Genomic DNA, 26241 nt, shown 5'->3' with positions numbered 1-26241 from the left:
AGGCCAGGTCTTGAACAGGAGACGACTGGGGTCTTGTTCGGTAACACGCTTTCGGTCCAGTCGCAGTTAGGAAAAGCGGGGAGGATGGAGGTGAGAACCTCCGTCTGATCCACTCGCCTCTGGATTCTCCCCACAGCTGCCCCTCTTGCTCGGAATAACGTGGCTTAAGCTGAGCTGGCAGACACACGGTAGAGGAAGAAACTACACGTTCACACACGCATACGGGGCTTCGGTTGTTTTGCTGTAGAAAGCATTTGTTAGAAAAGAGAAAAAGGATAATTTGTGGAATACACCTGGATGTGGTTCTCTTTTCTTTCTTTCCTTTTTTGATCTCATTACAGTTTCCAGTGTCCAGTATCAGTCTTGGAGAACAGCAGGTATTCAATCCCTTGCTCTAGGTGTGGGCGGGTGAGAGCAGACCAGTGGGAGAAATGCCGTTCTAGGGCCGATGGTGTGTTCTAGCTTCTGTGTTCCTGCGAAAGTGACAAAGCTTTCTCTGTAGAAGCGTTGCCTTTTGTGATGCTGGCCTCAGAGGCTAAAATTCCCTTTCTTGCCTTCAAGCTGTTATGAGTTTATGCCTTATGAATTATTTAAACCCTGTGGAGCATGTTTATATTTTGAGGCTATGATTTTTCTTAGTACAATGAGTCATAAAAACACTACCCATTTATGAGGCATTTTAAACCTTTACCTTTCCTAGAGCAGTCTATATTTTGAGTTTTGGCTAACATTTAATGACTAAGTCAAGATGAAGAATCTTGCCTTAGTTTTGTATGTTGTATTTTAGATTTTCCCCTCTTAGATCTTTGCTGTGGTTTTGTAATATCTCAAAATCTGGATAGGTTCAGGAAAATATACAAGTATTTACCTTACTCTTCTCTCTTTGTGGAATTTATGTGTCCTGCCAGTGAATGAAGAACTTACTATAGAGTAAAAGAGGTCCACATTTATTTTCAGTATCAGAGCACTTGATTTTATGTAAATATAGTGAATTTCTATTGAAAATAAGAATGAGGAGTTCCTGTCGTGGCGCAGTGGTTAACGAATCCGACTAGGAACCATAAAGTTGCAGACCCCTAGGCTGGGAACCTCCATATGCCGCGGGAGCAGCCCTAGAAAAGATGAAAAGACCAAAAAAAAAAAAAAAAAAAAAAGAAAAGAAAAGAAGAATGAAGTATAGTCTGCTAGTTATACTAAGCTTCTTTTAGGGTAAAATGTAAGCAATCTCCTTAAAAAAGATTTTAAAATTTATTCTTTCAAAAAAACTGTGGTTTCAGATTAGAGCTTATCATTAATCAGTTTTAGGCATTCGTAAAAATAATGATACTTTATAGCCTGATGTTGTTGAGAATTACGGCATGTCTCCATTATAGGTTGACATCGCTGGTAGAACTCCCTAATTTGATATAATTTCATGAATACATTTTTATTGAGCCAGACAAACTCACATACCACCCAGTGGTAAAATATTTTAAGATGGTTTTAGGATTCATATGCTTGGTGCAAGAATTCCAGGAGTATTTGACCCTTGGCTTAGATCAGTTCTCAGAACTGAGCCACAGTCAAAGGGCAGATACTTATAGTTCAGATGCATCTTGACACTTCGTCGTACAGAACATTAGAGTGCGTTTCAAACTCATCCACAGTGTACAGACCCTGTCTGGCATTGTGATTCTCTCTCTCTTTTTTTTTTTTTTGGTCTTTTGTTGTTGTTGTTGTTGCTATTTCTTGGGCCGCTCCCGCGGCATATGGAGGTTCCCAGGCTAGGGGTTGAATCGGAGCTATAGCCGCTGGCCTACGCCAGAGCCACAGCAACACGGGATCCGAGCCGCGTCTGCAACCTACACCACAGCTCACGGCAACGCTGGATCGTTAACCCACTGAGCAAGGGCAGTGGACCTCCATATGCTGCGGTTGCAGCCCTAAAAAGACAAACAAACCAAAGAATCTGACTGCAGTGGCTTGGGTCACTGTAGAGGTTTGGGTTTGATCCCTAGGCTGAGAATTTCCATGTGCCATGGGTGAGGCCATTAAAACAAAAAGAAAAAAACCCAATCTCGTGAGCCACAGGGATCTAACATGTTGTCCTGTTATGTCCCCAATTCCACAACATCCTTGGCTTCACTCTGCAGCTCAGTACATCTGATTAGCCAGTTTGCATGACTGGAACACTTGACAGTAAACGCTATAACAGCAAAACGTCCCAGTGGTCTTACTGAAAACATCGTTCAGTAAACAGGAACTGAGGACCAAGACGTTTATCCTTCCTAGCATCGCGTCACGTGGAGAACCTGACTTGGGAGGGTCATGCTCGAAACTCTTCTAACAAAAAACGGGGTGGAGGCAGGGCACACCAACCTTCACTATCGACCAGAATAAATTCACAATTGCTGCATTTTATCGCAGGTGCCTTATTTATTTGTTTATTTTTGTGGCTGCCCCCAGAGCATGTGGAAGTTCCAGGGCCAGGGATGCAACCGGCACCACAGCAGTGACCCAAGCCACTGCAGTGACCGTGCTGGATACTTAACCTGCTGAGCCACTCGGGAACTCCACAGGTGCACTGTTAGTAGCAGATGAATTTACTGTTTTCATATTTATAGTAAAACTCAATTTTCTCACTAAAAGAAAAAAGTTTGTAATTAATTAAGTAATTAATAAAGGATATTATTTGCTGCCAGTCCCAAATAACGCACACCAGCTTAGTCTGGCTCTGTTGGGCTCACAGGTAGCATAATGGGTAACAGTACTCAGGAAGGCTGAAATCCCCAGATGACACCAGCTCCTGTCCTTTGAAATCCTTGTGGTATAAAGGAAGTGTATTTAGAAATTCCCCTGGCTTCATAGGGACTTTTAAGAACCTTTTGGTCCTCTTATTAGATGGTAGATTTCAGAGGCCAGCCAGGGCTTTCCTGAGGTTCTTTGATCATCAGAGTGTACAACTCATCTCAAAGCACTTTTGTATGCTCTTTTGTCCCCCCCACCCCCCACCCCAGCTACCAGGGACCAGACTAGGGGATGGGGCAGGGCTAGGGATGGGCACTGCTGCCATTTGAGCTTAGGGCAGCCTCCAGTGCTGGAGCACATGGAGAAAGATGTAGGAATTTCATTATCCAGTCTCATGTGTGAAGTATAGTCTCAGGAACCATCATGGCCTTTAAACAGTGTATTCTGTAAAATGTGAGGAGAAATAAATTGCTCCCCAGAGAACTGTGAATTTTTACACCCAGGAGACCTCAGCTGAGCACGTGCTCATAAGGTCTCAGAACCTGCAGTTTGGGGTTTTGGTACATGAAAGAGGTGGGATCGGTTGGGGTGGATAAAGGAAAATTTTGTGGTGTTTTAGTGTTGCTTAGTTGTGTTTGAAGGAGTATTCATTCATTAGAGGATCTTTTTTGGTGATCCTGGAAACTAGAAACTTTTAGCTTATTGATTGTACCAGATGTGAATGAGAAGGGAGCTCTAGACCAGGGGGTTGGATTCTGGGAACTCTATTGATTGCTGGAGTTCCTGCACAGTGAGGGTTTCGCTAGCAAGAGACGTGTTTGGGTTGGCGATTGGTTCTGTACTAATGATAAAAATCCAGAAATTCCAACTCTGTCTGGTGTAAAGCCTGAAATTTGAAAGTCATCAGAGTCTAAAAATCCACATATCCAAATCAAATCTATTTTCTTGGTGGTACAGTCAATTTATAAAATTTTAAAAAATAGATGCAAGATTATTTCCAAAAGTAAAGAATCTGGTTTTTTTCAATTCTTTAATTCTAGAATATTTTATTTTATTTTTGTGTCTTTTTTTTTTTTCTAGGGCCGCACCTGCAGCATATGGAGGTTCCCAGGCTAGGGGTCGAATCGGAGCTGTAGCCACCAGCCTGCGCCACAGCCACAGCAATGCGGGATCCGAGCCACATCTGCCACCTACACCACAGCTCATGGCAACGCTGGATCCTTAACCCACTGAGCAAGGCCAGGGATCGAACCTGCCACCTCATGGCTCCTAGTCGGATTGGGTAACCACTGAGCCATGACGGGAACTCCTAGACTATTTTAACTTATGATATTTCGTGAATCCACAAATTATTTTTTTTTATCTCAAAAGTTGGACTGAATGAGCCAGTACGTTTCTCTCCGTTCAGTCTGTTTGTCCCTCCCAACTCTGTTTCCTCCTCCTGTTGCCCCTCCACCGTCATACACCGCACTTGTGTATCGCTTACAAGGTAGATGTGGAATAAATGCTGGCATTGGGGCCGGTGTCCTTCTCCCTGTCCACTCCCGCCGTCCACCCCGCCCTGTGCTCGTGGGCCTCCTTCCCACCGCATCAGTCTGCCGGTCGGAGCCCATCCTCCCTCCCGCTTGCACCTGTTTTGATGGTCGCATTGCTGCCTGCGTTTCTCCTTTCCTCATAGATACCATACGTTCTTTCCTTTCGTTGCTTTCAGCCCAAATTATCTTTCAGAGTTCGTAGAGCCAGAATCAAGCCTGACGACTTCATTTGGATGAATGTCACATCTTAGCAAGATCTTGCTTGTTTGACATAATTAACTTTATGTTCTAAATCATTGATTTTTTAAAGAAAGTTCTCCGGCATGTCTGCTTTACTCCACCATCTCTCAAATGTCCCCTTAGCCACCTTCTGTCATTCCATCCCATCATAGGCAGAGAGGTCTTTCTAGAATGCAGATATAACCGTATTATCGCAAGCTTTCCCATGGCCTGTTTTCATGAAATACCACATCATTAACTTGGCCTAAAAGGCCAGATGTAGTCAGACTCCAGCCCTGCCTACTCTACAGCCTCCCCTTGGGTGTCTCTCATCAGTGCTCAGTGCTAAAGCCATTTTGGACTTCTCTTGCTTTCTTGAACTCACCTGTTCACTGCAACCCAAAGCCTGGACACCTGCAGTTCCCTTTGCCCAGAATGCACCTTGCTGTTTGTCTGCTTCCTGTCTCCCCCCCCCCCCCCGCCGCCCTTGCCTTTCACAGGGTACCTCCCAGCCAGCGGCTGGGGCACTTCTGCCTGGGAGCCTCCCTGAGGCTGCAGAGCTGGCTGGTGCCCAGGCAGGTGCCCGCCTTGGGCTCCACGGCTTTCCTTCACCACACTGGGGCACAGAGTCGGCCACTGACTTACTCATCCTCATTAGTTGGTTTAGGGTCTGTCCTCCTGAACAAAGTGTTGACTCTGTGATAGTAAGGACTTGTCTTTCTGTCTGTTCATGATATCCTGCAGAGCCCAGTAGAGTCTGGCCCATGGCAAGTCCTCAGTATGTATGACTCAGGTCGATTAATTATGTCTATTAATTATGTCATGACATTAATTATGTCATTTGGAATATAGGCTCAGGTGTATTTACTTTCACATGCGTGTATAAGATAACTGAACAATATTATGTAGTGGGGGTTCACGTCTTTTTTTACAGAATAAATAATACCTGTATATATGACCACATACTAATAAATGATGCTTAATGTATAAAATAGTTTGCTTGTCTTAGGCAGGTTTAGCTGTTCTCCTTGGAAAAACATTTTCTTGTAGCTAACGTCATACTGGAGCTAATATTAGTTCAGTATCCATCAAACTATGAGAATTTCCAACTTACTGAACTGGACATTTTTAGTCTGGGAATGTTCAAGCGTATGAAGGTTGAGAGAAGAGCATAATGAACTTCCTTCCATGTGCCCATAATGCAGCTTGAATAGTTAACAACAGGTGGCTGATCTCATTTCATCTTTACCCTCTCCCACGCCCGGTTTCCTCTCTTCCACCCCTGCTCTCTGTGCATTATTTTAAAGCAAATCTAAAACATCATTTCCTTTTATTCCTAATTTACTTGAGTAAGTCCCTCTTTAACATAAGGAGTCTTCAAAAGATAACCACAATACCAATATGGCACCTAAAAATTAATAGCAATCCCTTAATATTATCAAATATCCCATCAGTGTTCAGATTTCTCTTGTTTATGTCAGGATTTCTTCTTTGAACTGTGAGTTTATGCCAATTAGAATTGTTTCCCTGCCCTTTGATTTTGATTTTTTTTTTTTTTTTTGGTCTTGTTCTTATAGGTTTTACAAAGGGGTCATTTGTCTTATAGAAATTCCCACATTCTGGATTTTACTGATTTCATCCTCATAACATTCTTTAAAATATTCCTCTTTTCCTTAATTTTTTTGTGAATTTGTGGTTATTCTTGATAAAATTTGGACTCATTTTTTAAAAAGTCAGAATAAAAGTGGTTCATCATACATTCTAGTACCTGAGCAGTATTCCAAAATTGTCAAAATCAGCAAAAAATCAGTAAAAAATGTTACAACGAAGAGGAGCCTAAGGGAGATGTAATGGCTGAATATAATAGTAGGATCCTGGATGGGATCCTGACATAGCAAAAAGGTCCGTTAAGAAAAACTAAGGATATTAGAATAAAGAATGAACTTAAATTAATTATAATGTTTCAGTATTGGCTCACTAGTTGTAAGAAATTTGCCAAACTAATAGAAGATGCTAGCAATACAAGGAACTGGGTTTGGGATATATGGGAACTCTGCAATGCTCATATATTTTTCTGTAAATACAAAATTATTCTAAAATTAAAAGTTTATTTTTAAAAAGTCATCTATTCTCTCCCTTACCCCTTCCCCAGTTGTAAAGAGTACACATTAGTGGTTGCCATAGCAGTGAATCATTAAAAGACTATTCTTTTTTATTTTTCTTTTTTTTTGGTCTTTTTAGAGCCGTACCTGCGGCATATGGAGGTTCCCAGGCTAGGGGTACAATCAGAGCTGTAGCTGCCGGCCTACACCACAGCCACAGCAATGTGGGATCTGAGCCGCGTCTGCGACCTACACCACAGCTCGTGGCAACGCAGGATCCTTAACCACTGAGCAAGGCCAGGGATCAAATCCGCAACCATGGTTCTTAGTCAGATTTGATAACCACTGAGCCGAGACGGGAACCCCTAAAAGACTATTCTTATTAATGGAATGAACTCCTGCTCAGAAAAGCCAGGGGTTTGACTCAAGACTCAGAATTTGGATTTTTTTGCCCATTAAGTGGAGACAAAGAAGCTGAAGCATTTATTATAGATAAAGCTGTAAAGAGAGTAAATGTTAGTTTCAGGAGAGTATCCCCTTCCATTGTATTTTTCAGAGAATCTGTAACTGTACTGTCCACCCCAGCCACACACTTCAGAATCTTCTCCTTGCAATTGCATGAAATAAAAATACAATTATAAATTGTTTAAAAAAAAATGGATCACTCTTTTCCCTAACTGATTTGAGCAGCTGTTGTCACTAAGTTTCCACATTAATACCACCACTTAAAATTCAAATGAAGTGAAGAAAATCTCTCTAGTGCATTTAGTTCCTAGTAAGCTAAATTTCTGAATCCCAGTTTTTCAAATGATGATTTTGCTTCATTTTAACATTTTTTTTTTCCTTTTCAGATTTGGCAAGAAAAAAAATACACATTTGCTATTTGTTTTTATAATCCCTGAGAATTTTAAAGGTATATGCCTGTTGGATATATTATTTGTTTTTTCTCCAAACAGAAATCATAAGGTCAATATTTAATACAAAGATTCTTAGGTTGTATTTCAGGGCACGGAGCTGATATTACTTTAACTGAGCCGCTGACAATGGAAAAAATGAGTGTTGTGGTCAAATACTGGAAAACATATTTCTCAAATACTGGTGAGTGAAAAACAAATTTCCAAAGGTTTGAAAAATTCTAATTAAAATTCTATGAAAACTGTATTTGTACATTTTTAAGTCGATTTTCCACTTAGGCCTTTTATCTATGAAGGATTAGCTGTATGCTGTATACTGTAAGTCTCTGTTAATCTCAGTGGGAAATAGAGTGTGAAGCAGGTATGAATAAAATAAAGGGACAGATGTGTTCTCTGCTTGTGGAGAAAGAGTTGGTCTACAAAGGTTTAAAATGCATCGCACAGGACACATACAAAGTTTTGGCTAAGCCCAGGATTGTTGTTGTTGTTTTTGGTTGTTGTTTGTTTTTTTGTTTTGTTTTGTTTTTGTTTTTTTGTAGCCTAAACTACTACCCCCATTTCTTAGTCATTTAAATGGAATTATTCCTGCTTTGTCATTGTGTGATTGTCTAAAAGCTAGGGCCATTAACCTTGAATCCTTGGGCTTTGCAAAGCACTTGCGTATAAATTATTTTGCTTCCGTTAGTAGAGTGGCTATCCTCTCTCTTTTCGACTTTTAGACCCAGATAATTAGTGTCAGTGCCTCAGTGAGACCTCCCATTTCTAAACTCTTCACCTATATTGTATTATGTGTATTGCCTGCCTCTAAACACTTGAGATAATTAAATTAGCTTTAATCTGGCTTGTAAAAGGACAGATTCCAATCTCTGAAATTAAATTCTACTGGAAATCATTGTTGGTCAGTGACCACTTATGATTTTTCTAGGCCTGGGTTACTAGTAGGAAATCTTTGAAAATTACGTGATTTTTCTTAAATCAGGCCTGCAAAACACTGTTGAGATTATCATGTATAAGGCTCATAACTCCAGAAGATACAGGATTACAGCACACTCTTCCTTTTTTTTTTAAATGTTCTTTTCCGGTATTTAGGGAAGATGAGCGAGTATGCGAGTATGTTTTGTGACATTCCAGTGGCTCCCAGCCCTGCATGTTTCAGAGTTCCTCCTGGAAATGAAGTAGATAACCAACCATCTTGACCAGAGTCCTTTTGCAACCTCTTCCCATTTTGTCCCTCAGTGGGAACAGAGCAGCTGCTCATCACCACCTGTCTGGCACCCTTCCTGTTAGTCATAACCACATCTCATCCAGCCATCTCAGCTCTGCGGATGAGCAGCTGAGAAGAAAAAAAAAAAGAAAAACCAAACACCAAAACCCAGCACAACCATCAGATGCGTTATTTTGACAGTGCAGCTGCTTGCTGAAGACTCATACTCATTTTCTGTCTCTGACATTTCCCTATAAATAACTTTGTAAAAAACTCAGTTGAGTGCATTTTAAGCATACCTGTCCCTAAGTTGGTAGAATCTGGTTGAAAAAGGATGTCCTGAAGTGAATTGGATGTAGTATTTTAATTTTGCTTTCTCACCTGGGTAGTTTCAGCCTTTCCAGACTGAAACCTATACATTGCTTTTTATTTACAAAATACTGCTTTGTAAGATCTGTTGGGTGAAACATGACAATTGCTTTTGATTAGTGCTTGTTATGTGTGATGATTTTAGAATTAAAATGCTCTCCTTTCAGCACTTGCAGTTAAGAATGAAATTTCTGTGAAGTCCGAAGAACCTGAATTGCCCCTGCAGAAGTCCTGCAGTGAACACCTGGGATATTTTTCTACTGATCTATTTGCTTGGTTAGTTCTTCTTCTTCTTCTTCTTCTTCTGTTTTTAATAATAGCAGTTTTTACTCTGTTCATTTTCTGACAGTTTTTTTCTGAAGGACTTATCGGTTGTGGAACACTACCAGCTCAGGTGCGGGGGGTGATGCAAAAGAAAATAGCTGTTTTGTGGCAAAGGGATGTAGCTTGTTGTGTATTTCAGAATCCTGAGCTGGCACTGTGAGTCCACATTAGGGAAGGATTCGAGTCAGTGCAAGGAAGTCATAGCAGTCACAGTTATTCACAATGGAGCCGGTTGAATGTAAGGAAGGAAGTTACCCATCACTGGACATGTTAAAGTAGATTCTGGGTTAGATACAAGAAGTGGTGTTCAGATTTTTAAAACAATGGAATCTTTCCTTCACACAAAAATTGTACATGTAACCCCAATATTTAACAGATAGAAGCATCCTCAGTTGTTACCCATTTGCCACTAAGCTTCCCCCTGATGTCTTTTTTTTTTTTTTAGGGCCACACCCATGACATATGGAGGTTCCCAGCCAAGGGGTCAAATCAGAGCTATAGCTGCTGGCCTGTGCCACAGCCATAGCAACGCAGGATCCAAGCCGCATCCATGACCTACACCACAGCTCATGGCAACACCAGATCCTTAACCCACTGAGTGAGGCCAGCGATCAAACCTGCAACCTCATGGTTCCTAGTCGGATTTGTTTCCACTGTGCCACGATGGGAACTCCCTGATGTCTTCTGTGACTCATGAACTTATCCCCCCAAATTATTGAAAACATCCCTTGAAAAATGACCTCTTTATCTCTGTCTGTCTCTCAGATATTAGAATTGGTATTCTGACCCGCATTGGATGGGCCATTGAACTGCGGGTCATTCAGACTCTTTCAATTCTAACATTGTATGCTTGTAAAATTCTGTTTTTGTGAATTTCTTTGTTTCATTTTAAGCCGAGTTCCAAGGAGATTTTAAATAGAGCATAGAGCTATAAAGAATGGACATAAGTGCTGAGGACATAGGTGATGATGGTGAGAATTTTGAGTCAATTACTTCCAGAATTTGTAGAATGTGACCGTTAGCTCTTCATAGAAATGTGACCATCTACTGTTTTGAACAAGGAAGAGACTTGACGGCCAATAAGCATGATTAAACCAAAGATGCACTTACTTAAGTAGCAGAGACAGAAACAGCTGTCTTCATCTTATTAAACATTTTAACCTCAAAGAAGTTTACTGTATTAAGCTTTATCTAGGATATGAGGTTAGGAAGGATTGTGAAAAGCTCTGTGATTTTCTTGTGTTACATGCAACCTCTTTTTGAGCCCTACTCATCTTGTATCTTGCTTTTATTCAGAATCCTACAACTATAAATAAAATTTTTAAGACAAGTTATATCCCTTGGGATAAAGGAAATAATATTAATTTATAAATTTCTTATGGAAATTTTTTTTTAAAAAAAGCAGTCAGAATGCCTTGAAGACGTTCTAGAAAAATGGTAGAGCTAGAAAATGTCCATTAAATGACAAATTTTTACATGGAAGGAAACTGCCATTTGCTGATCAAGCTGGACAGTATATCTTGGCCCTCTAATCCTTTGTGTGTGTGTGTGTGTGTGTGTGTGTGTGTGTGTGTGTGTGTGTTGTAATGTACCTTTAGATAGAGTCGTAATTTGGAATACTCATAATCAGAAAGGTTAGAGTATTTTAATCCTGCTTGTATCTGTTATTCTTTATTAGTATATTTTAGAATTTTGATCAGTCATTTAATTTATGATGATCTTGATAATACACCCTTTTGGAAATTTGAAATAAAATATTCTGCACCAAATGCATAAGGTAAAATACTTTGATATTTACTGCACTTTTATCTAAAGCTAGGGACATAGAGAAAGAAGCATCCTTTGATTCATGTATTGGTGCTTATTGTTTTTGATTGCCTAACAGTTTTCCTCTTTTTAAATATATAGTATGATTTTCTCTTTTTTCTAGTTCTGAATCGCTAAGAAATGACATTGGACTTGAATTAAAGGCTTCATTGTCAGATTTCGAGAGAAGCAAAAGGATCTCTCTTCTTCATTCAAGCAAGGAAAAGCTGAGAAGGTAAATTTTGATACAGCCATGTTAGTATTATTTCTTTGTAGGGAGAATTTACTATCATGAATTTCATAATTTTTTATAGTATTATAAAAAGTCAATGTGAAACTAGTAAGTCTGGCAACTGTGTATATGCTACTCATTCATTCAGTCATTCAACAAATAGACAGGTGTCTTATGTGCCAGAATATGATTGGAAAATCAAGATAAAAAATAAATTGGAGGAGTTCCCATCGTGGCGCAGCGGAAACGGAATCCAAATAGTATCTACAAGGATGCGTGTTCGATCCCTGGCCTTGCTCAATGGGTCAGGGATCCCACATTGCTGTGAGCTGTGGTGTAGGTCACAGACTCGGCTCGGATCCAGGCCGTGACTGTGCATAGGCCGGCAGCTGTACCTCCAATTCGACCCCTGGCCTAGGAACCTCCATATGCCATGGGTACAGCCTGAAAAAGCAAAAATAAATCACTAATTTGGAGTTCCTGCTGTAGTGCAATGGAATTGGCGGCATCTCTATAGCACCAGGACGCAGGTTCAATCCCCAGCCCAACAGTTAAAGGATCTGGTGTTGCCACAGCTGTGGCTCAGATCTGATCCCTGGCCCAGGAACTCAGTATGCCACACGATGGCCAAGAAAATGAAAACAACAAAAAAAGTAAAAGTAAATAAATGAATTTTTGCCTTCAAGGAGGTCTTAGTCCAGTGCTCAGACAGACTTCTATGTAGACTACGAAGTAGGAAATTATGTTTTCATAACCATCATGATAGAAGAGAACACAGAGCCCCCTAAGAAAGTTACTAAGACCAAACAAGGGGCAAGGGAGGCTTTCTTGAGGAGATGATAGCTAAATCGAGCTTTAAACAAAAAGTTACTATCAATTTGGCATAGAAATCAGGGAAGGATGTTCATGTGGCAGGAGCAGCAGGTGTAGAAGGCCGGGGGTGTAAGAAAGTACAGTGGGGAGTTCCCGTTGTGGCTCAGTGGTTAACGACTCCGACTAGGAACCATGAGGTTGCGGGTTCGATCCCTGGCCTTGCACAGTGGTTTGGTGATCCAGCATTGCTGTGAGCTGTGGTGTAGGTTTCAGATGCGGCTCAGATCCCTCATTGGGTGGCTCTGGTGTAGGCTGGCGGCTATGGCTCCGATTCGACCCCTAGCCTGGGAATCTCCATATGCCATGGGAGCGGCCCAAGAAATGACAAAAAGACAAAAAAAAAAAAGAAAAGAAAAGAAAGTACACTGGATTTGCAGAACTGCAGGTGTTCTCATAGAGTTGGCCAAAAGGGCACAGGGGGTGGGGGCAAGAGATGAGAGGTAGTGGGTAAGGGCGTTAAGGAATTTGAGATTCCTCCTGAACTGCTGTGGAGACACTTAAGGAGTTTAGCACAGGAGTAAAATGGTAGTATCTGTTCCTTAGAATGAACACACTAGCAGGATGTTAGAGAGTGGACTGAATCTGGAGCCCAGGGCAGTCTGTAATCAGAAGGGATGAAATCCTGAACCATGGCGTTAGACCTGGGATAGGGAAAAATAGCAAAGGCGGAGAACTGGTTGTGAGCGTGGATGAAGGAGAAGTCAGGTGTGCCTTCCAAGTAGATGGTAGATGGCAGGCTGGCGGGGGGTTAGGGGGCAGTGGTTTTTGCTCTTGCTGAGTTTGACTGGCGCTTCCCAAAGCAGCTGGCCCTTTGGTTCTAGCGAAGAGCTAGGCTGGAAGTAGAGGCTAAGAGCTATCAGGACACAGCATCTGTTTGAAGCAGCGGATGGAGGTGGATATGACGGCTTTGAAAATCATGTCGGGAAGAGACAAGTGGAGAAGAGAACCTTGGGGAAAATCTCAGTATTTAAGGCCCAGGCGGGTGAGAAAAGATCAGGGATACAGAGTTCCTAGGAAGAGATGAAAACCAGGAGGGAGTGGGAAAGAGGAGACGGGGGAGAAGAGAGTTTCCTGAAGGAGTCAGCGTGCAGGAGGGTCCTGTGACCCTGAGATCAAGAAAGCTAGGAGCTGACGATGGACTATTGGTATTTAGCAGAAGTCACTGATCTTGGCAAAAATCGGCCAAGAAGAATTAGGGAAGAAGTGCCATCACGGAAAGATGGAAAAGGAAAGGCAGGAACACAGATGAGATGTAAAAGGACATTTAGGGGAAATGAAAAATTTTGATAAGGCCGGGTTGGACTTGAATCTGTTCATATTTACCTTCAAAAAGAAAACAGCCAGAAGAGAGCCAGAGGTCTTGAAGACACTCGTGTTTCAGTTACCTCTGGCTGTTCGGACATGAAACCAAAACGAATTGACTTGATACCTGGTTTGTGGGTTAGCAGTCTGAGCAGGGCTCAGCGGGGCTGCTGTTCTGCCCATATGACATCATGGGGTCACTTAGTAGCGTTGAGCTGGAGGGTGGTCTGGTCCGGAGGGTCCAGAGCCTTTGCAGGGGTGAGTGGAAGGTTGAGCGCAGCTGGGGCTCCCCAGCGTGGCCCTCTCAGAGCTGTCGGACTTCTTCACGGCAACGCAGGTCCCGGGGATGGGGAGGAAGCTGCCGATCTCCGGGGGCCTGGGCCCAGAAACCGGCCTGGTGCCGCTTCTACCACATGCTGTGCGTTGCAGCAGTCACAGAGCCTACCAGGGTTTGAGGGAGGAGTATGTAGACTTCTTCTCTTAGTGGGAGGGCTGCCAAAGGATTTTAGTCCCGTTCGGGTGGGAAGGGACACTGGTGATAGCGTTAGCGTCTCTCCGGGGGCAGAAGGCTATGGATCAAGAACTTCTCCTACTGGAAATGGAGAGAGGGAGCTAAACGGATGAAGATGAATCTGTTGATGGGGCTGGAAAGGAGGAGAAACGTGACTGAGTTCTGCCGGGTGGGCTTCATTGTCTGCTGAAGATGAGTGGGAAAATCGTGGGGTTTGGGACTGGATGAGATGGGCTGGTCGATGGGCTAGTGGGTCCAAAAGGCCTTTACTCACAGGTCTGCTGCTCTGGCCACGTGAAGACGCGGGGCCTGCTGCCAGGCTGTTCTATACATCGCTGACCTGTAGCGAAATGAGAAAAATACAGTGCCATGACTATTTGTAAAGCTATAGGTTTTATAACACATGCTAAGATTATGTCTTCCTTTATTTAGTGTTAAAATCATGCTGATACTAGTAAATGGTTACAACAAATTGTTATTGGGAGATGGTACCTTTCTTACATTATTTTTCATGGCCATTGTGAATGCTAGCAATCCTTTATCGGTCCTCCAAAGTTCTGTTGTTTCCCTTATTTAATGCTAGCGGTTGATGAAAATGAAAATCTGAGAACCGCTAATCTAGAGAATTACAAGGATATTTTGGGGACTTAGAAATCTTTGTTTCCCAAAAAGAAAAGCTGTAACCAGAAACGCAGCTCCTCACCCCCACCCTCACCCCCACTTAGACTTTGCTTAGGAGATACTAGAAAGTAACAATCCATCCCTAATTATTTTTTGCTGTTTTCTCCTCTTGACCCCTCTGATTATGCCTGAATCTTAAAATAAGTGTTTCTAGTCTATTTCGCTTCCTCCTTCACCTCCTTCTCTCAATCAGCTGCTTTACATATGGTTTTGTCTTTCTTTTTGGTTTTGAGCTGCATAGAGTAACGTATTTGCTAATGTGAGGAAATAATGATCCCACCTGATGGTTTTGAATATTTGTATTTGGAATTTCTTTTTTTATAAACTCCTCTAACATCTCTGGTTTCTTTATTAGAACAGATTAATAAAAATTAGCTAATTCTTTTTTTTTTTTTTCTCGTCTTGCCTTTTCTTGGGCCGCTCCCGTGGCATATGGAGGTTCCCAGGCTAGGGGGTCCAATCAGAGCTGTAGCCTCCAGCCTACGCCACAGCAACGCAGAATCCAAGCCGCGTCTGTAACCTACACCACAGCTCATGGCAACACCAGATCGTTAACCCACTGAGCAAGGGCAGGGACCGAACCTGCAACCTCATGGTTCCTAGTCCGATTTGTTAACCACTGTGCCACAACAGAACTCCCTAATTCTTATATTCTTAGTTAATTCCCTTTTACTATTCATGTTTTCAATATATAAATGTCTTTATCTTGATAAGGTGTGTACTTTTCAACATGATACCCTCATTTTGTTTCTGTATCTGTGAGTCCAAAATGGTGGTTTAATCATTTTCAGGATTTCACTCATTTGAGAAGAAGTGAAAGTCAGTTTTGCTGCAATATTGCACAGCAAAAGGCTTTTCCAGGGCTGGTCAAGTCTTAGAATTTCAAAGAAGGTTGAATAGTAAGTTTTCAGAGAGCCTTAAGTTATATGAAGCCCAGAGATCTCTCTCTCTATGAATTTTTTTTCCATTTTATTTTTCTATTATAGTTGGTTTTCAATGTCTGTCAATTTCTGCTGTACAGCAAAGTGAACCAGTCATACACACACACACACACACACACACACACACGTTCTTTTTCTCACATTATACACATGCGTGCACACACACACACACATTCTTTTTCTCACATTCTCCTCTGTCATATTCCATCACAAATGACTGGATATAGTTCCCTGTGCTCTACAGCAGGATGTCAGTGCTTATCCACTCCAAGTGCAATAGTTTACATCTATTAACCCCAAACTCCCCGTCCATCCCATTCCCTCCCCCATCCCCTTGGCAATCATGGGTCTGTTTTCCAAGTCCATGAGTTCGTTTCTTTTCTGTAGATAGGTTTGTTTGTGCCATGTATTAGATTCCAGATATAACTGATATATGGTATTTGCCTTTCTCTTTCTGGTTTACTTCACATAGTAGAAGAGTCTCTAGTTCCATCTATGTTGCTGCAAATGCCATTTTTTTTTTTTTTTCTGTATAGCTGAGTAGTATTTCCATTGTGTGTGTGTACAACATCTTCTTAATCCATTCCTTTGTCAGTGGACATTTAGGCTGTTTCCATGTCTTAGCTATTGTGAATAGTGCTTTTATCTTTTTCAGTGAAAGTTTTGTATGGATTTATGCCCAGGAGAGGGACTGCTGGGTCCTATCATGGTTCTATATTTATTTTTCTGAGGTACCTCCATACTGTTTTCCATAGTGGTTGTACCAGTTTACGTTCCCACCAGCGGTGCAGGAGGGTTCCCTTTTCTCCACACCCCCTCCAGCACTTGTTATTTGTCGGCTTGTTAAAGAGGGCCATTCTGACCCGTGTGAGGTGGTAGTGCACTGTGGTTGTGATTTTATCCATGGATTCCTGTCTGCTGGAGACACAGTCACATAGAGGGGAGACCAAGGACGTAGTTTGGACTGAGGAGACCTTTGTCGTCAGATGCCATTCAGTCTCTCAGAATCACTTTTAACTGAAGAAGAATGAAACCAGACTGGTTCTTCCCCTGATTTCTTTGGACTGGGTCATAACCAAGCTGGCTCCTGTGGTACATGACAAAAACAAAACATGTTCTTTGGCCTCTTGTTGCCTTTTGCTGCTTCCACATACAAAGGAAAATGAAAATGACAGCCTCCTCTGAGGTCCCTGAGCTACGGATCCTACTTTTTGGAGCCAACATTAACATCCTTCACAAAGTTTCGCAATATTTCCTTCTCGTTGTTTCTTGTTTCTGTTTGTTTTTAAAATTGTGGCGTAATTAACATGCAATGACATTAACATATAGTGAAGTCTTAAATGTATGGTTTTTAAAATCTCTTTGGTAGGAGTTCCCGTCGTAGCTTAGTGGTTAACGAATCCGACTAGGAACCATGAGGTTGTGGGTTCGATCCCTGGCCTTGCTCAGTGGGTTAAGGATTCGGCGTTGCCGTGAGCTGTGGTGTAGGTTGCAGACGTGGCTTGGATCCCACGTTGCTGTGGCTCTGGCGTAGGCCAGCGGCTATGGCTCTGATTTGACCCCTAGCCTGGAAATCTTCCATATGCTGTGGTTGTGGTCCAAGAAATGGCAAAAATAAATAAATAAAAGAAATCTCTTTGGTTAAGTGATCATTTTTTGTCTACCCTTTTACTGGATTTTTTTATAGGTTTTTTTTTTTTTTTTCCTCTATTGATTTTTAGAAGTTCATTGTATTTTCTAGAAACTAGCCCTTGGCCAAATGTCCATATTGCAGATACCTTCTCTCAGAGCTTGTGTTGACATATACCTATTTAAAGCCAATACGTAAAACTTGAATGAAATTCTGCTCTGAGGAGGTCACTTTGGGTTATGCCCCAAAGGATGAAACTTAAGTATTTGTCCACTTTCACTTAAGGATACAGGTCGCATATTGCCCAGCCATGTCCCGGCCTCAAGTTCCTAACCCTGATGTGGGAACCAGAAAGATTTGAGAAGCAGTGAATGAGTCTAGATCTGTAGTGTTTGCAAATACACTTCAGAGATTCAGGAATATTGGAGACTTTAGGGAAAAGAGTTACTCTTAGTAGATATCATAAGATTAAATTAGTGTTTGTAAGAGATAAATGACACGTGTCTAAGTGTATGGATTGATGAGTTTTGAAAAGATGGTTTGTCACTCAGTTCCCAGGGAGGGGGTGTGGAGTTGGACCACGACACTCAGGGCCACAGGAGGAACCGGTGCAGGTCAGGAGGCAGACAGATGCTTTTACCCGTCAACCACAGTTCCGGCCTATTAGCCTGTTCCCTTGTATATTAAGCATGTCTTTTTATTCCGATGTTTTGACCTCGGGGATCTTCCTGACCTTGGGGAGACTGGCACTCCCAGGGCTGGCCGGTTTCTGGATGTAGTAAAAGATTTACCTGTGAGCACACCTTTCATATGCAAACCAACACATCTAGGTACTACCCCACTCTGCCCTCTGTTAGCTTTTATATTCCAAGCCAATAGTCCCCTGTCCTAACCACCTCGGACAACTTGGGACAGCCCCTGGACCCCAGAGCCTGCTGAAGTTACTCAGCTAGACAAGCCTAGGCCTGCTCACCCTCCTTGCCCATTCCTCCCCTCAAAGCCACAATAACGGCTCTCGCCCACGTTTTCTCTCATTCCTTCGGCCTAACCGCCGCTGGTGCTTCCCCAGGAGATCCTGCATGGCATGCTGTGCCCCTCCTCTCAGAACTGTGAGTGAGTAACAAACTATCTTTTAATGGCAGTCATCTGTCTCCTAATCTCTTGGCCTCGCCGTTTCTGAATGGTAATAAAATCCACAGTTTAAGTCGCACTGTTCTGTCTCCTGGTCTAGCCTCTCCCATCCCCCAGAGTCAGCTACTGTTCTGATTTCTACTACCATAGATTTGTTTTGCTTGTTCTAGAACTTTATATAAATGGATCCATCAATCATGTACACTTATATCTGCTTTCTTTCGCCCAGCAAATGCTTTGAGATTCATTTATGTTATACGTATCAATAGTTTGTTCCTTTTTATTGTTGAGAATTCCACTGCATAAACATACCATGTTTTGGTTATTCCTTCCCTGGGTTTCCTCTATTCGAAATAAAGCTGCTGTAAACTTTCTTTTATGTATGTTTTGTAAACCTAGATTTCCATTCTCTTGAGTACATACCAAGAAATAGAATTTGCACATCAGAAGATGGGTGTAGGTTTCTCTTTTTAGGAAACTTACAAGCAGATCTCCAAAACAGTAGCACCATTTTGTAGCCCCACCAGCAATCTGAGTACTAGCTGTTCCATGTTCTCACCAGCATTTGGTGGTATGAGTCCTTTTCATTTTAACTGGCCTTTTGGCCTTTTTTCTTCTTCTTTTTTTCTTTTTTTCGTCTTTCTAGGGCCATACCCACAGCATATGGAAGTTCCCAGGCTAGGAATCAAATCAGAGCTACAGGTGCCAGCCTACACCACAGCCACAGCAACACAGGATCCAAACCACGTCTGCAACCTACACTACAGCTCACAGCAACACCAGATCCTTAACTCACTGAGCAAGGCCAGGATAGAACTTGCATCCTCATGGATGCTGGTCAGATTCGTTTCTGCCGAGAGCCGCAGTGGGAATGCCTCACTTTTGGCCATTTTTATGTCTTCTTTTATGAACAGTCTGTTCAAGTCTTTTGCCCATTAAAAAAGTTGGCTACTCATGTTTTTATTAGTGAGTTTGATGAGCTCCCTAATATTCTAGATTCAAATCCTTTGTTAGATTTATGTCTTGAGCTGTTTCTTCTGGTCTATGGATCATTGTTCATTTTTGTTGCAGTGTCTCCTGATGAGCAGGTTTTTTCGTTGTTGTTAACAGTTTGATGAATTCTGACATATCAATACTTAAAAATATGTCACATGCTTTTCCTACCCTGTATTAGAAATTATTGCCTACCAGCCAGTCACAGTCTGTCCCTGTGTTGTCTACAAGAAGTTTTATAGCTTCTGCGACTGTTTTATTCTTCTCAATGGGTTTGTCATGACCTAGGTGTTGAGGTGTTTCTTTGCTTTTTTTTCCAGATGTATATTTTCAAGATTTTGCTGAAAACATTTTCCATTCTCTGGTGAATTGCTTGATACTTCCCTAAAAGTCAATCATGTTAAGTTATCGCTATATTCATGGACTCCTTATTCTGTTCCAGTGATCTGTTGATCTGTTTATCTGTCCTGTTCCCTCAAATAGTACACTGTGATCGCTGTAGGTTTACAGTAAGTCTTGAAATTAGATACAGTCCTCCAACTTTGTTCTCCGTTTTCAAATTGCTTTGGATGGTAAAGGTCCTTTAACTTCTCATGTAAGTTTTTGAATAAGCGTATCAGTTTCTTCTTTTAAAAATCCCTGCTGCGATAGTGACTAGGATTGTGTTGAATCAGTGGGTCAGTTTGGCAGAAACTTGATAGTGAGCAATATCGATGCTTCTGGTCAGTCTCTCCGTTTTTAAAGGTCTTCTTTAATTTCAGCAGTATTTTGTAGTTGAGTTTGTTCCTGAATGTTTTGTGGGTTTTGAAATGTTTTTTGGTAAACAATATTCTTCTCCATTAGTAGTCCTGAAATTTTCATTACTAGAACTCAGAATTAAATTTATTTCGTATGTTGGCCTCGCATCCTGTGACCTTGCTGTATCTGTTCTTCTTCTGGTCATTTGTTACAGATTCCTGAGGATTTTCTACCTATACAAGTATGTCGTCTCTGAATAAAAACAACTTACATTTTCCTTTACAACGTTTGTGGCCTTTATTCCTTTATGGCTTTTATTGCTGTTTCTTGCCTTAACATCCTGGATAGGTGCACCAGTAAAAATTTTTAATTAGAGGTGATGGTATATAATCTTGCCTTGTTTCCAATTTTAGAGGGAAAGTCTTATCATTACATTGGAAATAAACTAAGTTTTATACATGTCTTTAATTAGCTTAAGAAAGTTTTCTTTTATTCCTAGTTCAGGTATTTATTATGAATGGATATAAAATTTTGTCAGTATGTTTTCTGTGTCTGTTAAGATGGTATATGATTTTTCTCCCTTTTTCTGTTAATGCAGTAATTACTTTTATTATTATTTTTTTAGAATGCTATCCCCTACTTACATATTACCCTTTTTATTTATTGCTGGATTAGATTTGCTAATATTTTGTTTAAAATTTTTTCATCTGTGTTCATGAAATATATTGGTCTGTAGATTTCCTATAATGTTTTTATTGGATTTTGGGATCAGTGAAATGCTGACCTCATAAAATTAAAGGCTTTCTTTTATTTTCTGAACGAGTTTATTTAAGATTGCTACATTCGATAGAATTCAACAGTGAAGTCATCTAGGCTTGAAATTTTTTTCTCAGTGAGAGGGTTTTAATGACAAATTCAATTTCTTTCGGTAGTTCCCATTGTGGCTCAGTGGTAACAAACCCGACGAGCATCCATGAGGACTTGGGCTTGCTCCCTGGCCTGGTTCAGTGGGTTAAGGATCTGGAGTGGATGTGAGCTGTGGTGTAGACCACAGACGCAGCTCGGATCTGGTGTGGCTGTGATGCAGGCTGTCAGCTATGGAAGTTCCCACCCCTAGCCTGGGAACTTCCATATGCTCTGAGTGCAGCCTTAAAAAAAAAAAAATTCAGTTTCTTTCACGATTATAGGATTATATTTTCTATGTTTTTCCTATGTCAGTTTGGTTTAATTTATGTCTTCAAGAAATGTGTCCATTTAATCCAAGTTGTCAGATGTTTTGAACAGCTTTAGGTTCATGATATTCTCTTCTTACGTCCGTAAGTTTCTGATGATGTTTCCTCTTTCATTCCTATACTGATAATTTGTGTTTTCTCTCTTTTTTCCTTGATCAATTCAGCAAGGTATTTATCAGTTTCACTGATTTTTTTTCAATGAACCACATTTTTATTTATTGAATTTTCTCTCTTATTTGCCCATTTTCTTATTTCATTCATTTCTGTTCTTTGTCATTGCCCTTTTTCAGTACTTTACTCTTTTTTCTTTCTTCTTAGGTGGTGACTTAGATCATCATTTTTAACCTTTTCTCCTTTTCTTTTCCTTTTTTGGGCCACACCTGTGACATGTGGAAGTTCCTGAGCCAGGGATGGAACCTGGGCCACTGCAGTAACTGTGTTGGAGATTTAACCTGCGGTGTCACAAGGGATTCCTCCCTTTTTCTAATATAAGCATTTAAAGCTATAAATTTTTCTAACAGTTCATTGTGATTTTTTTTTCTTCGACCAATGATTATTTAGAAATGTATGGCTTCATTTCCAAATGTTTGGAGATTTTCCAGTAATTTAATTTAATTATGGTGACTTATAATTTAATTATAGCTGTCATCTGAGAACTCTGTGAGCTTTCTGTCCTCTGATATTTTCTGTTTTGTGACCCAAAGTATGGTCTCCCTTGATGAGTAGTCCGTGTGTACTAGAAAAGAATGTCAGTTCTGCTGTTTAGGGGTATAGTGTTCTATAAATATTAATTGGGTAGAGTTGATTGGCAGTGTTTTTCCTATATTCTGTATCCTTACTGGTTTTTTGGATGGTGAAACTCTTCAGTGATGATTATAGATTGGTCTGTTTTGCACTTTATTCCTTTCAGTGTTGGCTTCTTGTATTTCAAAACTTGTTGTTAAGTGTTTTTTCTTTATGAAGTGACCATTTATCAATACTAATACTTCTTGTCTTAAAATCTGGTTTGCTACTCATATAGCTTTCTTGTGATTAATGTTTGCATGGTTTTCTTGTAATCTACATACGTCTTTATATCTAAAGATTACCTCTTATAAACAGCACGTAGTTGAATCTTTTTATTTTTCTATTCTGACAATCTCTTCATTTAGAGTGCTTAGTGTATTTACATATCATATAATATAATTACTGTCAAGCTGGATTTTTAGGCCACAACTTTCTTTTCCTTGTTTTTTCCTTTGTTGCCTGCCTTCTTTTGGACTGATCAAGTATGTTTTAACACTCCTTTTCATCTCCTCTATTGGCTTTTCAGCTGAAACTTTTTGAAGGTGGTTGCTCTTGGGTTGTAACTTATTATAGCCTACCTCACATTGCTGTTATGCTGCTTAACAAACAACTGTGTATTTCTACTTAGCCTCTCCTATTTTTTGTTAGTGCTGTCATTTTACTTTCACATTATCATTCCCACATTGTTAGTATTTCTTTTCTTTTCCTTTTTTTTTTTTTTTTTTGTCTTTTTTTTGCTATTTCTCGGGCCGCTCCTGTGGCATATGGAGGTTCCCAGGCTAGGGGTCAAATCGGAGCTGTAGCCCCCGGCCTACACCAGAGCCACAGCAATGCGGGATCTGAGCCGAGTCTGCAACCTACACCACAGCTCACCGCAACGCCGGATCATTAACCCACTGAGCAAGGGCAGGGACCGACCCCGCAACCTCATGGTTCCTAGTCAGATTCGTTAACCACTGCGCCACAATAGGAACTCCCATTGTTGCTATTTCTGCTTTAAACAGTGAGCTCTTGTTTCAGTTATCTATTGCTATGTAACACATTATTCCAAAATTTAGTGGCTTACAATAAGAACCTATCTATCACATCTCATAATTTTATGGGTCCTCAATAATTGACTCTGTAATTCTTCTCCATGTGGCCTTTACGGTGGCTTCTCCATGATGTTCAGCTGGCAAAGGGCCTGTCTGGAGGGCCCAGTGTAGCGTCTTGCATTCAGATGGTCTCTTGGTGGAGACAGTGGAAGGTTGTGCTCTATGGGCTACTCTCCTTCCCTTTGGTCTCCACCTCTCTACACGGTCTCTTCAGCAAGCTAGACAGACGTCTTATAAGACCACTTAGGTTTTCATGAGACCAGCGTCTAAGCCATGTCTTCTTCTTTCAAACCATTTTTTAAAATCAAAGTGTTGTTACATTACAATGTTGTGTTAGTTTCAGGTATATAGCAAAGTGATTGAGTTCTATGTCTGTCTATCTACTATTCCTTTCAGATTCTTTTCCATTATAGGTTTTTAAAAGATATTGAATACCGTGCTATACACTAGGTCTGGGTTGTTTATCTATTTTATACATAGTAGTGTGTTTATAGCTACAGAAATCAAAACAGTATGATACATGGAGTTCCTGTCATGGCTCAGCAGTAATGAACCCAACTAGTATCCATGAGGACATGGGTTTGATCCCTGGTCTCTCTCAGTGGCTTAAGGTTCCAGTATTGCCATGAGCTGTGGAGTAGGTCACACATGCAGTCCGGATCTGGCGTTGCTGCAGCTGTGGTGTAGTTTGGTCGCTATAGCTCTCATTCTACCCCTAGCCAGGGAACTTTCATATGCCACAGGTGTAGCCCTAAAAAAAGACCAAAAAAGAAGTATGGTACTGGCACAAAAACAGGCATATAGATCAATGGAACAGGATAGAAAGCCCAGAAATAATCCCACACACCTGTAGTCAATTAATCTAAGACAAAGGAGGCAAGAATATGCAATAGAGAAACGACAATCTCTTCAGTAAGTGGTGCTGGGAAAACTCGACAGCGCCGTGTAAAAGAATGAAATTAGAAGATTTTCCAACATCATATGCAAAAATAAATTCAGAATGGATTAATGGATTAAAGGCCTAAATGTAAGACTGGATACCATAAAACTCCTGTAGGAAAAGGTAGGCAGAATGCTCTCTGACATAAACCACACCAGTACTTTTTTGGATCCATCTCTTAGAGTAGAAGAAATTTTTTGAAAAGTAAACAAATGGTATATAATTAAACCTAAAAGCTTTTGAACAGCAAAAGATACTGTAAACAAAACCATAAACAAAATGAAAAGACAACCTATGGACTGAAAAAATATTTGCAAATGATGCTACCTACAAGGGATTAATTTCCAAAATACTCAAACAGCTCATATAGCTTAATATATCAAACAGTCAACCAACCCAATCAAAAAAGAGACCAATAATCTAAATAGACATTTCTCCAAAGAAGACATTCAGATGGCCAAAAGGCACAAGAAAAAATACTCAGTGCGAGTCAAACTACAATGAGGAATGGCTGTCATTAAAAAAATCTACAAATAATAAATGCTGGCGCGTGTGTAGAGAAAAAGGGACCTTCGTACACTGTTCTTAGAAGTGTAAGCTGATGCAGAACAGTATGGATAGATTCCTTAAAACAACTAAAAATGGAGTTACTACATGATCCTGCAACACTAATCCTGGGCTTATATACAGAGAGGACTCTAATTTGAAAAGATTCATGAACCCAATGTACATTGCAGCACTATTCACAATAGCCGAGGCATGGAAGCAACCTAAATGTCCATCGACAATGAACGGATAAAGATGTGTGTGTGTGTGTGTGTGTGTGTATGTGTACACACAGTGCTACTTGGCCATAAAAAAGAAGAAAATAATTCTACTTGCAGCAACATGGATGCAACTAGAGATTCTCATATGAAGTGAGGTAGACCAGACAGAGAAAGACAAATACCGTATGGTATCATTTTTATGTGGAATCTAAAAAATGATACAAATGAGCTTAATTGCAAATCAAAAATAGGCTCACAGGCATAGAAAATAAACTCGTGGTTACCAAAGGGGATAGCAGTGGAGTCGGGGGGACAGGTGTGTGGAGATAAATTTGGAGTTTGGGATTAACAAGCTATGTCTTCTTAAACACTGTTCCCAGAACTGTTGTGGATTCTTCTCCAGATAGCATTTGGTTAAAGCAGGTACAGGCTGTCAGAGATTCAAGGAGAGGATAGACCTTTATCTTTATTAGAGAAATGATAAGTAATTCTAGTCTAAAACTAGGTGAAAATATCAGATTAAAATATCTGTAACTACTTTTTTTGTTTGTTTTTCTGTCTTTTGTCTTTTTAGGGCCACACCCACAGCACGTGGAAGTTCCCAGGCTAGGAGTGAATCAGAGCTGTAGCTGCCGGCCTATGCCACAGCAACGCGGTATCTGAGCCACATCTGTGACCTATACCGTAGCTCAAGGTTCATTAACCACTGACCCGTGACAGGAACTCCCGGTGGGCTTTCTTTAACTCAAATTTTAAGGGTGTTGTTTTGTTTTGTTTTTTGTTTTTATTTATTTAGAAAAACAGGCCCTTTGCTATTTACAAAGCTACTTTTAGGTTGTAAAAATTCTCTCTCCATGTTTTCTCTGTATTACCATGCTTTTCTCTTGTGTTCTCCCATCCGTGATTGCTATCATCAGACAGGTGGAAAGTACAAGAACTCTTTGCTCTTGCATCTGTAGCAAAAACCTTAGCAGCAGACATACCATTCCAAGTCTGTCAAAGAAATGCATACTTTTGGTATTTAAAATGTTAATAAATTGGAAAGTTAGTCTCTTATGTATGCCACCATATTTGTCATGTCTGACATTCTTCACTTTTTTGTATAAATCATATTCTATTAGGTATTATTTCCCAGCAGCAAATAGTGAAAGGAAGCCACTTTTAGAGATTTTGACCACAGCAGACCTGCA

The 26241-nt window shown here is 40.7% G+C and overlaps 1 protein-coding gene across 3 annotated transcripts in view; it reads left to right on the top strand.

The window, feature by feature from the left end:
* Positions 1-26241, top strand: part of SOHLH2 (spermatogenesis and oogenesis specific basic helix-loop-helix 2) — a 65482-nt gene that overhangs the window by 24592 nt on the left and 14649 nt on the right. For all 3 annotated transcript variants that reach the window (XM_084981545.1, XM_084981544.1, XM_021065387.2), the window contains 4 exons: positions 7435-7496; positions 7577-7681; positions 9238-9346; positions 11325-11435. In XM_084981545.1, coding sequence (XP_084837671.1) covers positions 7435-7496; positions 7577-7681; positions 9238-9346; positions 11325-11435 — 387 coding nt within the window. The remainder of the gene's footprint in view (positions 1-7434; positions 7497-7576; positions 7682-9237; positions 9347-11324; positions 11436-26241) is intronic.

The sequence above is a fragment of the Sus scrofa genome, chromosome 11 (assembly GCF_054392235.1).
Source record: "Sus scrofa isolate SSC_HxYL_T2T_F1_AM1 chromosome 11, Sscrofa_HxYL_maternal_Yorkshire_Landrace_v2.0, whole genome shotgun sequence".
Classification (NCBI taxonomy): domain Eukaryota; kingdom Metazoa; phylum Chordata; class Mammalia; order Artiodactyla; family Suidae; genus Sus; species Sus scrofa.
This window is presented reverse-complemented; position numbering and strand designations above follow the sequence as displayed.